Source organism: Balaenoptera acutorostrata, chromosome 13 (assembly GCF_949987535.1).
Source record: "Balaenoptera acutorostrata chromosome 13, mBalAcu1.1, whole genome shotgun sequence".
In the NCBI taxonomy this organism is placed as follows: domain Eukaryota; kingdom Metazoa; phylum Chordata; class Mammalia; order Artiodactyla; family Balaenopteridae; genus Balaenoptera; species Balaenoptera acutorostrata.
The window spans coordinates 4,799,090-4,811,479 of record NC_080076.1 but is presented as its reverse complement, the minus strand read 5'-3'; the positions used below and the strand labels follow the sequence as shown (position 1 = coordinate 4,811,479).

The 12,390-nt window shown below is 43.8% G+C and overlaps 1 protein-coding gene across 1 annotated transcript in view; it reads right to left on the bottom strand.

Annotated features, from left to right (window-relative positions):
- Window positions 1-6,058: 6,058 nt before the first annotated feature.
- LOC103019441 (cytochrome b5) overlaps window positions 6,059-12,390 on the bottom strand; it is an 80,233-nt gene continuing 73,901 nt past the window's right edge. The window contains exon 6 of the mRNA XM_057526722.1: window positions 6,059-6,205. Coding sequence (XP_057382705.1) covers window positions 6,089-6,205 — 117 coding nt within the window. The 3' untranslated portion in view covers window positions 6,059-6,088. The remainder of the gene's footprint in view (window positions 6,206-12,390) is intronic.

Genomic DNA, 12,390 nt, shown 5'->3' with positions numbered 1-12,390 from the left:
ACTTTACTGTGAACTTAAAACTGCTCTAAAAAAGTAAAGAGTTGATTTTTAAAATAAAGCAGAAAAATGTCAAAAATAGAGAAGTCAAATTCTGAGGAACTAAAGAAGGAGGAGCATCTATTAGGCGGTGGCATTGCAATCCACACCTTTTCCATGAGCCGGGCCCAGCGGGGCAGAAAGTGACCAGGGGCTCTCGGCCATCGGAGGGCTGAACCGTAAGGTCCCTGGAGGGAAGCCGCTGAAGGTGGGGTAGGAATGTCCGCGTGGCCCCCCCCCCTTAGCTGAGGGTCGGGTCTGCATGAAGGATGCGCAGCGGCGAAGCTCTCATCCTCCCTGCCGCCTCCTCTCGGCCCTGCCACGCCCCCCCCAGGTCCCCTTTTCTTCCCTCCGCTGCACCCCCTCTGCCCCGGAACCTCTCTTTGGCTCTCAGCTCGGCCACTGCTCTGCCTTCTCCTCACAGCCCAGCGCTGTGGTCCCAAGGTTGGTCTCCCAGGTACCACCGTGCCCCCTGTCGCCCTGCTCGAGCCTTGCCCCACCTCCAAGCCTGCTGTCCTGTTTCTTTTGCCTCCCGGAAGCCTCCCGGGGCCTCACAGCAACGCTGGGAGGGAGCCTGGCTAAGAGGAGAAAGGGCTGGTCAGGAAAATGTTCGCTCCTTTGCTGAGGAGATTTCACCTCCTCCTCCAAGGGAAGGGTACCATTGAGAGGTCTTAAGAAAGAAGGTGACTTGTGTTGAAGATGCTCTGGCAGCAGAGTGAAGACTGGATTAACGAGACGAGACATTAAAAAGAGGGAGGCTCGCTCAGAGACTGTGCAGAGGTCGCAGGAGGTGACGGAGGCCTAACGGAAGGGCGATGGACACGGGGACACCGAGGCAGAAGGAGACCAGGGAGATGTTAGGAAGGAGGACTGACGAGGAATGGAAATGTACACAGGAGAGATGGAGACCAGAAACCCGAGGACCAGCTGTGGGCAGGGCCACGCCCCTCGGGGGCTCCAGAGGGAAAGCAGCATCTTGCTCGCCGCTGTGCACCTCCGGTGCTCTGGCTGTTCCTTGGCTTGTGCTGCGTCACTCCCATGGCCGCCTCCCTCATCGCATGGCCTCCTTCTCTCTGCGTGTCTCTGCCCCGCCGCTTCCCTCAAAAAGACACTTGTGGGCTTCCCTGGTGGCGCAGTGGTTGAGGGTCTGCCTGTCAATGCAGGGAACACGGGTTCGAGCCCTGGTCTGGGAAGATTCCACATGCCGCGGAGCAACTGGGCCCGTGAGCCACAACTACTGAGCCCGCACGTCTGGAGCCTGAGCTCCGCAACAAGAGAGGCCACGACAGTGAGAGGCCCGCGCACCGCGATGAGGAGTGGCCTCCGCTTGCCGCAACTGGAGAAAGCCCTCGCACAGAAATGAAGACCCAACACAGTCGTAGAAAGAAAGAAAAGGAAAGAAAGGAAAGAAAGAAAGAAAGAAAGAAAGAAAGAAAGAAAGAAAGAAAGAAAAGAAAGAAAGAAATATAATACCAGCTAGACATGTAATTGAAAAATTAAAAAAAAAAAAAAAAAAGACACTTGTCATTGGGTGTAGAGCCCACCCGTACAGGATGGTCTCATCTCAAGATCCTTGATTACGTCTGCAAGAGACTCTAGATTATCTACAAGGACCTACTGTACAGCACAGGGAACTCTGTTCAATATTCTGTAATGACCTACATGGGAAAAGAACCTGAAAAAGAGTGGATACATGTGTATGTATAACTGAATCGCTTTGCTGTATACCTGCAACTAACACAGCATTGCAAATCAACTATACTCCAATATAAAAGAAAAAGTTTAAACAAAAGAGAGACTCTTTCCAATAAGGTCACAATCACAGGCTCCAGATATTCCAACAGGGACATATCTTTTTCCAGGGGAGGCACCTTTTAATCCATGACAGGGCCCAAGAATCTGTCATTTTTAATGGATTCATATCCAAGTAACATGGACCAGTTGGGAACAGCCGGCCAAGGGAACGCCCACTGTTGGCTCTACCTGCTGTAGCAAGCTGTCACTCTCTGACTTTCCTGTTCATGCTGGTGTCTCTCTAAGGAGGCCATCTTCTTACTGTGGATGTGAGCCTTAGCAGGGGTTCGGTAAACACACAGTCCTGGACATCCCTGGGTTGTACTCGCACAGCTATTTCTCCTGAACTCAAATGTCACGTCCTTGTCCCTCCACAGCCATGCTTCCCAGGGCTCCGCTCCCATCTGCTAACAGGACATCTGCGGTCATTTAACAGACACTGGCACACAGACGGTAGCTCAGTTTGGGAAAGGCAATTAACCTGCCACAGAAGTAAATTATTTGACTATTCCTGGCGAGAGCAAAGGTTGCCTTGAATGCAGCTTCTGTCCGGCTCCCCGTGTGCCCGAAGGGAAGCAGCAAACAAAGCCTTTTCCTCCAGCCGAGCTTTCCCTGTGCTCCAAGCAGTGGAAGAGCCATTTAGAGCCAAGTGTCGAAAAGGAACAGAGAGCAGACTGTAACTGACAAAGTGCCACCACAATCCTGACTCTAGTAGAGCTGTCTCTTTCTTCCCCTGAAAACCCTAAAACCACAGATGATGTTATTCCACAATTCTGCTGCCCTATAATTCAGCTGATCGGACGTTAGGAGCCCTGGTTAGAAATAACTGAAGGGATTTAACGGTAGATTATGGACACAGCCACTCCTCTGCTCAAGGTTAAAACTGCAGTGAATTTCTTGAGTTCAAAAAAATAATTCACGTCTTTGTCCACCTTAATGCCTTTTACAGATGTTACCATGAAGTCCCCTAACAGGATTGCCAGAGGGAAATCCCACATGTGATTTTTCTGCTTACCTGCAATGGACTTCAGAAATATCCTTTGGCTCTTTATGGAAATTGTGACATTATGAAGTAGTATTCAAAGAAACCAACAGTACATTACACTCTGTAGGAGACCAGCCTTCAGATTTGAGCATATTTGCAGAATGAGAAGGAAGATAGAACTGTTTAATGTGCTTAAAGGGTTTAGCTTAATTAGATTCTGTCTCTTCATCAAAATAACTTACATATCAAAAAAGAAATAAACCCTTAGCTCTGAAGCATTTTTAATATGCCATTCAAATACCTTGGTCAAAATTACATTGAGCAGAACTATTTGGAGAAAAATTAAAGCTGTTTTGTGTGTCTGTTTTAAAACCTTGTCATTGAGTTCAGCTATATTTTAAACTTAGGGTCTGAATTTATCCCTGAAAAGGCGAAATGGTTTCTTTGTGTTATGAAGTCCTTCCTCTGCATACTGCATAGAACATTTTCTTTTATCATTATGACTATCTCCTCCCACTGCCCTTGTTTGTTATTATGACTTTACTTGTGGGAGTCTGGTTTTGTCCTGCCCTGGGATTGTTTTCACATGTGAGGGGGCATCAGCTATACAGTCCCAGAAGCACGAGGAGTTGAGGAGACGGGTCCCCGATCTCACACTCCCACTCAGCTTGCTGGACCAGGAGCGCTGAGCCACTGGCTGGCAGGAGAAAGAAAGATGCTCCTCCTTGTTGCTTTTGGCTGCAAGATAGTGTTAAACTATGATTTGAAGATCAGTAAATATTTTTTTTTAATCTTTAAAAATTTTTTTTTGACATATAGTTGATTTACAATATTGTGTTAGTTTTAGGTGTACAACAAAGTGATACAGTTATATATTTTTTTCCGATTATTTTCCATTATAGGTTATTATAAGATATTGAATATAGTTCCCTGTGCTGTAGAGTAAATCCTTGTTGCTTATCTATTTTATGTACAGTAGTTTGTATCTGTTAATCCCATACTCCTAATTTAGCCCCCTCCTTTCTCCTTCAGTAACTATAAGTTTGTTTTCCATGTCTGTGAGTCTGTTTCTGTATATAGATTCATTTGTATTAATTTTTAGATTCCACATATAAGTGATATCATATGATATTTGTCTTTCTCTGCCTAACTTACTTCACTTAGTATGATATTCTCTGGGTCCATCCATGTTGTTGCAAATGGCAATATTTCATTCTTTTTTATGGCTGAGTAATAGTCCATTATATATATTCCATTATATATATGAGCTCACTTTGTTTTTGACTTTTTGAATTTTATTTAATTTATATTTTTATACAGCAGGTTCTTATTAGTTATCCACTTTATACATATTAGTGTATATCTGTCAATCCCAATCTCCCAATTCATTCCACCACCACCCGCCCCCCGCCACTTTCCCCCCTTGGTGTCCATACCTTTGTTCTCTACATCTGTGTCTCTATTTCGAAAATCAGTAAATGTTTTATGGTCAAGTAGCTAGGGGCACAGCAACATAGACCCAGAAATGGAATCCTTGTTCTGCCACTGACATGACTGAGTGACGTGGGTAAATTTACTTAGCCTCGCTGAGTGTCAGTTTATCTGCAGGTGACACAGAGACCAAGGAGTGTGAGGGTCAGAGGTGAATATACATATTCAGCTGAGTATGAGGCTTGGAATACAGTATGCTTGTAAACAGGATCTGCAGTTACCACTTCATCTACTTGCCTTGTTCAAAAATAACTATCCACATTGACTAAGACTGGAAGTTTTGAAATTAATGCCACATTTTTCTGTACAGTGGAAATGTGTGACCACAAGAATTCAATTTTATTTTCCAGGGACAGTCTAACATATGTAAACCAAGTATGCAGTGTCAAAATGCAAAAGGACGATGTAGAAATGAGAAATTGGGAAAAATCACACCACCACCACAACAGTATATTTTTAAAGAAAAACGTGCCCTTTATCCCCCTTCTACTTTATCAAATGTCATTTTTTTAAAAACTATCTTTTTTTCTTATTATTTTCCCCCCTATAAATGACCTTCCCTCTAGTTAGTGATAGCTACTGGTCCTGGTTTTTAAATACTTGGAGAGTAGCAAAAATTTTGATTATTTTAACTGAAGCTGTGAACGATATAATGATTTACAATAATACATTTAGCAACTCTGAGCTAACTCATAATTTACCCAAAGGGAATATACCTTTAAAGGAAAGTAGCCCCCATAATTTCCTTCCCCAATCAGCATACTATAAGGCATGTTGCTTCTCTTTCATTGCCATAAATTCTCAAATTGCTACATCACAGATGACCCTAAGAATTTTAGCCTAAGAATAAAGATGGCTCTGACACAGTAAAGGAGCTCGGAGGTGGCCCTGGCTGGTGGGGGACAGAGGGACAGAGCAAAAATGAGTTCATACCGGATACGCTAGACTTCAGTGTCAGTATCCCAGTATCCCTTTATGCTGGGATAAAGGACAGGGAGCTGAACCTATTAGACTTTTGCACAGCTCAGGACTGGAGACCAGAACTGCATGCATATGTGCTTCTGCATCCTCCCGGTGTCTGATGAGCCACAAGAATGAGAGTGAACACCACCATCTTACTCAGGGTGAGACTGGACGAAGAGCAACAGCCTGAAGGACACTGTGGTCAGAGCTGCCAGTGGATGTAGGGAACCAAAGACAAGCCCCACACTGATCCTGTATTGCATTAAAGAGTGTCCCCAAAACTCCTGTTCGCCTGGAACCTCAGAACGTGACCTTAACTGGAAATTGGTTCTTTGAAGACGCAATTAAGGTAAGGATTGAGGTGAGATCATACTAGGTTAGGGTGGGCCCTGCACCCAATGACAGCATCCTTCTAAGACACAGAAAGAGGCATCCAGAGAAAGGAAGGCCACGTGAAGGTGGACACAGAGATTGGAGGGATGCAGCTACAAGCCAAGGAACACTGTCAGAGAAGAGAGCCGCAAATACGAAAAGGGAAAAACCAAGAATGAGCCTTGTGTTGTTGAATCAGAGATGGAGGCGCAGGGAGAACCCGTGGCTGTTCATTCACGTGGATGGAGGTAGAAGTAAATACAGATTTAACACGTATGACTACTGTGTACTGTGGTTGTGTATTGTAACTGTGTACTGTGCTTGTTGTGTACTGTGGTTGTGTAGGTGTATTCGTCTGCAAGGGTTGTCACAGCAAAGTACCACAGACTGAGAAGCTAAACAACAGAAACTTACTTTCTCACAGTCCTGGAATCTAGAAGTCGGAGATCAAGGTATCAGCAGAGTTGGTCCTTCTGCGGCCTCTCTCCTTGGCTCGTAGACGGCTGTCTTCTCCCCGATCCTTTCATGGTCTTCCCTCTGTGTGTGTCTGCATCCTGATCTCCTCTACTTATAAGGACACCATACTGGATTAGGGCTCACCTGTATGACCGCATTTTAACTTAACTACCTCTTTCAAGATCCCATCTCCATATGTGCAACAGAAACTAACACAGTATTGTGAAGCAATTATACTCCAATAAAGATCTATTAAAAAAAAAAAAAAAGATCCCATCTCCAAACACAGTCACGTTCTGAGGTCCTGGGAGTTAGGATTTCAACATATGAATTTTGGGGAGACACAATTCAGCACATTAAAGTAGGAGAATATCCTTATTTGTAGGAAATATTCAGTAAAGGATTTGGAAGTAATGTGACATCATGTCAGCAGCTTATTCTCAGATGGTGTAAGAAAAAAGTTCTTTGTACTGCACTTATTTGCAACTTTTCTGTAAGTTGGAGACTGTTTCCAAAAAAAATTGTTGAAGACAAATACTCAGAGAGAAGAATTTAAAATGTTGTTAATAGGTAGGTGAGTCTACCACGATGAATGAAATGATGCCGTAGCACTTCAAAACCTCAGCTCTGAATTTATTCAAGTTCTTTCTTCCTATCCTTTACCAAGATAAATGCTTTACCAAGCAAAGCATTCTTCAGATAACCCATTACCAGCTGTCAGCATGAATTCTTAATACTCTGAAAGAAAATGATCCTGGAAAGTATAAAATATTTACGGCCTGCTGTCTGTTCTGCCTCACTTGAGGAAAATTCTCATCTGTACACAAACGTTCTTCAGCTTTTGGGAACAGATGGTGGAGAGTAATAAAAAGACTGAAAAATTAGCAGCAGGAGTGGAGCACAGAACCCAGCCGAGGGAAGCCATGCCCTGTGGGGAGCAAGTGCCTCTATGGTCTTGAGATGAAGAACCTGAACTGAGAGCATCTCCCCTCTGTCCCCTAAGGATGTGTTATTCTGCATACTACCATTAATTTCCTCCCCTCTGCAGGACAGGTGACCTTCACGAAGAGACCACACGTGCTTTCCCTGTCATGAGTAGACCCTCTGCTATACCATCACCTTCTTCACTCCCCTTTGCTCTACTAGGAACTGCCGGCAGTCCCCACACGAACGCCTGCTTCTTACTTTCTTCAGGTCCGTCTGACCTAATCACGATATTGCATCTTCACTGAGATACGCTGTCAAGAGATTCCACCGTCACATAACCAGCTTTGTTTAGGCTCGTTCATCTAGGCAATGCCACCAAACAAGAACACACCCGTACTTCATAAATAGACGTGGACCCAAAAGAATAACCACTCGTGCACTCATACACTAACAGTCCCCTACTTTTAAAGACCAATGAAAATCAAAACATACCCTATTGCATTCACAGTACTTTTTGGTACATTTGATATTAACTTTTCCTTCCTGAGTGTCATTACAAATTCACAGACTTTCAAAAATTTATCTTACTTGAATTAAGGGTGCCATTTTCTTTGTGATGCTCAAATTGTTGCAATTAGATCAGCAGAAAGCCCTTTGTGCTAGTTCCTTTGTCCTGATATCATTGAGACCCCGTCTATGGAGAAGATTACCTCTCTAGGAGCGCTGGTGGGGCGGGTGTAACATTAGAGCCTATCGTTGGGACACCTAGTGTACACATGGGAGTGTGCAGGTAGGGGAGGACAGACGTGATTCTCCTGCTGCCCTTACTGGGCCACCTTTTATGATGAAGCTGGAGAAAATATTTCTTTTCAAGGTCATACTTTTAAATTAAATTAATTTTAACTTAATCAATTACAATTGAAATTAGTTTAAATATTGAACAAATATTTTTAAATTGTTAATTGTGTTTCTGTTTTATTTCTTCTAAAACCTATCTCTTTTAATTTTTAAACCTCTCTTCAAAACCATAATCATGCCTCCTTCTCCCGAATAAGCTCCACACTACTCATTAACCACCATTCCGTAGTCAGGCCATTGACAGCTCCATTCATGAAGCCCATCGTTCTTGTGTTTGTGGAATTGAAATCTTACACCCAAGTACAGGAGCATAGACTGTAGGGTACAAAGCACAAACCAGGGAGCAGGAGGGATTTTTAGGAGAACTGACCCTTCCCAATTTCTCTCAGTCCCTCCACCATGGGTCTGGTCACTCTGGCCACCACCACAGAACAGGGCTCAAGGATTGTCCCTCTAAAGCTGCCATTTTGAGAACCTCTTGGACCATCCTGGCTCAATGAGGCCAATGCACGAGGTATTTTCTGTCTTAGAGAAATTTAGCAAAGCAAGGTTCTTTCCTTTGGTTTCCAGAAAGCCAATGTAGCAAGTTTCACTGCTCATGTGTTTTAATAAAGGGAAATGGCTTTAAATTTTCGTAAGTTCTTAGTAACGATAAGATTTCACTAGGAGTATTTTGGAAGATCCTTTCCAACTTGCCTCATTACTCTTGAACACATACCTATAAGTAAATGAGCCTTGCTCCTTAGAAGAACAAGAGGAAAACACTCTTCTGGAAGTGTGACAACTGACAGACTTGAAAGGGGCAATTTGCTTGATTTTATTTATTATACTTCTTTTATTGACTGTTCTTCTCTGAAAAACTCTGAATGCACAAATTATGGAGCAATGACGTGCACCAAGGAAGGATTCTTCTCTTCACCAAACATTTCAACCTAGTTTCTTTGTAAAAGCAAGACCCTTGGCTCAATTTAGTGATGATTTATATACCATGGAATATTACTAATAATCATGCAGAGGTGTGACATTAATTTTGAAAGACCTAATAGCACAAAAGGGTGGAGAGTGCAGGTCTGACCTTTTCCACCAGCAATGCCACCCCCGGTGGAGCTGGTGCTTCTCCTTCTACCAAGAGCGGCAGAACACCCTAGAAGGTCTGGATGATTGTCACTTAGGATAGGTTCAGGCCTGTGAGAACTGGGCAATATGGGAAAGGTGAAAAATGTGTGCCTTTCTTGGTGGAATATTAAATGTAGGTAATTTGGTACTTTTGAGGTTTGGCATGGGCACCTAGGCCTCTTTGAAATATTAAAAAGATTGTGAGCTCATCATGGTTTGGGGAGGAGACTTGAAATGAGAGGATACAGGAAAAGTTTGGAAATGACTCTGAGGCTTGGTCCAGGATGATGTTTCCACGGCAGGTTGATTTCCAGTAATGATAAAAATCATGATCATTTTTAAAATCCCCTAAAATTCTGCCAGGCAGCCAAATGGTGTCTATTTGATTTTACAATAATAACTGGCATGTACTGAACACTTACTATGTGTCAGGCATTATGCTAACTTACTTTTTATTCATTATCTCCTATAATATTAAGTTATGTAGGTGCCATGATCATCCTCATTTTACAAATGAGAAAGTCAAGGCACAGTGATGAAGTTCCTGTAGAAAGCCACAGGGACAGTAATTTTAGATTATCACCCAGAATGTTAAAAAGCCTATAGGGGGGGGCTTCCCTGGTGGCGCAGTGGTTGAGAATCTGCCTGCTAATGCAGGGGACACGGGTTCGAGCCCTGGTCTGGGAGGATCCCACATGCCGCTAAGCGGCTGGGCCCGTGAGCCACAACTACTGAGCCTGCGCGTCTGGAGCCTGTGCTCCACAACAAGAGGGACCACGATAGTGAGGGGCCCGCGCACCACGATGAAGAGTGGCCCCCGCTTCCCGCAACTAGGGGAAGCCCTCGCACAGAAACGAAGACCCGACGCAGCCAAATAAATAAATAAATACATAATTAAAGGTGCTAATAATTAAAAAAAAAAAAGCCTATAGCATGGAGGGCTAGGACCCATCCTTGTGGCTCTAACAATTGATATAAATAACAAATAAGCCGAGATGCTGATAGCGTTGTTCAGATCATGTACGTCTTTGCTGAATTTTGGTCTAGTTGCTCCACCAATTTCTTGAGAGAGAAGTGTTAAAATCTCAAGTTATATTATGGAATTGTCTCCTTCTTCCTTTAATTCTGTCAATTTTCACCTCTCAAATTTTGAAGCTCCATTATTGATTACACACAGGTGAATGACTGGCATGTGTTCCTGTTCAATTGACCCTTTTATTTTATTTTTTTTATTTTTTTATTTTTTTAATTAATTTACTTATTTATTTTAGCTGTGTTGGGTCTTCATTTCTGTGCGAGGGCTTTCTCTAGTTGCAGCAAGCGGGGGTCACTCTTCATTGCGGTGCGCGGGCCTCTCACTATCGCGGCCTCTCCTGTTGCGGAGCACAGGCTCCAGACGCGCAGGCTCAGTAGTTGTGGCTCATGGGCCCAGTTCCTCTGCGGCCTGTGGGATCTTCCCAGACCAGGGCTCGAACCCGTGTCCCCTGCATTGGCAGGCAGATTCTCAACCACTGCGCCACCAGGGAAGCCCTTGACCCTTTTATTATTATGAAGTGTCCTTATTTATCTCTAGTAGTGCATTTTGCTTTGAAATTCCCTTTATCTCGTATGAGTACATCCACTCCAACCTTCTTCTTTGCCTCCTCTGTTTTTCATTCCTACGTTTCTCCTTCTCTGCCTCTCTTGAATTATTTTGATTTTTTTTTAAAGAATTCACTCAAGCCTGTTAAAGGTGTGATAAATCGGATAAGCTGATCCTCTGCAGGTGAGAATCTCAATGGACACAACCAGCCAGAAGGGAAATCTGGTTGCATGTATCAAAATCCTTCATAATGTACTGTCCTTTAGTCTAGCTAGTCTACTTCTGCACACTTATGTTTTAAAAAAAATAATAAATCATAGATCCAGTCTAGACCCCAGACTTATTCTTCTGCTCCCAGAGTTGACAATAATTGCTGATATGATAGTAATACTGTGGATGTACTATCACCATGTAACATGTCATAATAACTGTTGACAGTCCTCACCTGCTCCCCCCCACCCTGACCTTCCACCGCTTTCCCTCTGCTGCTCATCTTAACATCTCACCGGCATAAAATTGACAGTATACCTTTTAAATTAATTTTAACCCTTAGAATGTCACAAATTAAGAAAAAAGTTTTAGAATAAGCGGTACTTTCTTTGAATTATTTAATTATGAAATTCTTCAGGCAAAGAAAAAATATCCTAATAAACACCATGTGCCCATCATCTAGGTTAGGAAATAAAATTGTTTGTGAGCCCCTTCTCTCTTGACCTCCTCCACTGAGTTTTCTCTCCTCGTCATTCCCAAAACTGCTCCTGTTAAGGTCACCAACACTGTCCCCGTGGCTAATCCAGTCATCCCATCAGCCTCCGTTACACCTGATCTACCAGCAGTGACAGTAGCCAGTGACAGCTCTCCTGTCCTCCACGTGCTATTCTCACGGGCTTCCCTCATCCTCTCTGCTATCCTTCTTCATTGCTTCAGCTGGCTTATTCTATTCTCTTTGACCTCTAAAGGTTGGAAAATCTCACACCTTGGTCCACAGCCCTCCTCTCTTCTTGGTCTGCACCCTCTCCTTAGTCGATCACCCTGGTCCCATGGCCTTTAATAGCGTTGATCTATGAATCCTGTTTACCCTCAGCATTGAGGAGGTGTTCTTCAGCAGCAGATTCTGGGACGTCTCCTCTGGGGTCTCTAATAGGCATCTTAAACCTAACATGTTCAAAGCAAAGCACTGAATCACTACCACTCAAAAAATTCCCTCCTCCAGCCTTCCCACCTTGGTAAGTAGCATCACCACCCTCACTGTTCGTACCTCGATCTAACTTTTCAACAAGTTTTACCAGCTGTCCCTTCCAAACAGCCCAAATATCTTTCCTTCTCTCCATCTCCACCACACCCTCTCTGATCCCTCTGCCTGCTGGTCCCAGCCCCTCTCTCCTCTCCCATCTGTTCTCCGCACGACATTGGAAGGGGTACTTTTAAACGTGCAAATCAGCCCATTGCTCCCCCTTAAAACCTCGAAGACAGAATTAACTAAAGCAATCACGACGTCTGTCTCTCTGTGGAGCCGCAGACGAAAATTTTAAACCCTTGGACAGGTCCCTTGGGTAACGACTCAGAGTAACAGCCCAAGCGTCCTGTCAGTCCAGCTACTTGTTTGAGAGCCTCCTTGCACATTTACAGTTTGTCTCCTCATCCTTTAGGGATCCCTCAGAGGTTTGCATTGGGTAAAGATTAAGTTGTGGCAGCCCTGATTCACAATGCGGCCGCTGGCAAGTCAGACACTTAGTGCTGGGCTCCATTAATTCTCCCCAATGTCTTATTTTCCACTGTTAGACCCACTCCTGAGTTTGGGGCTGTATCA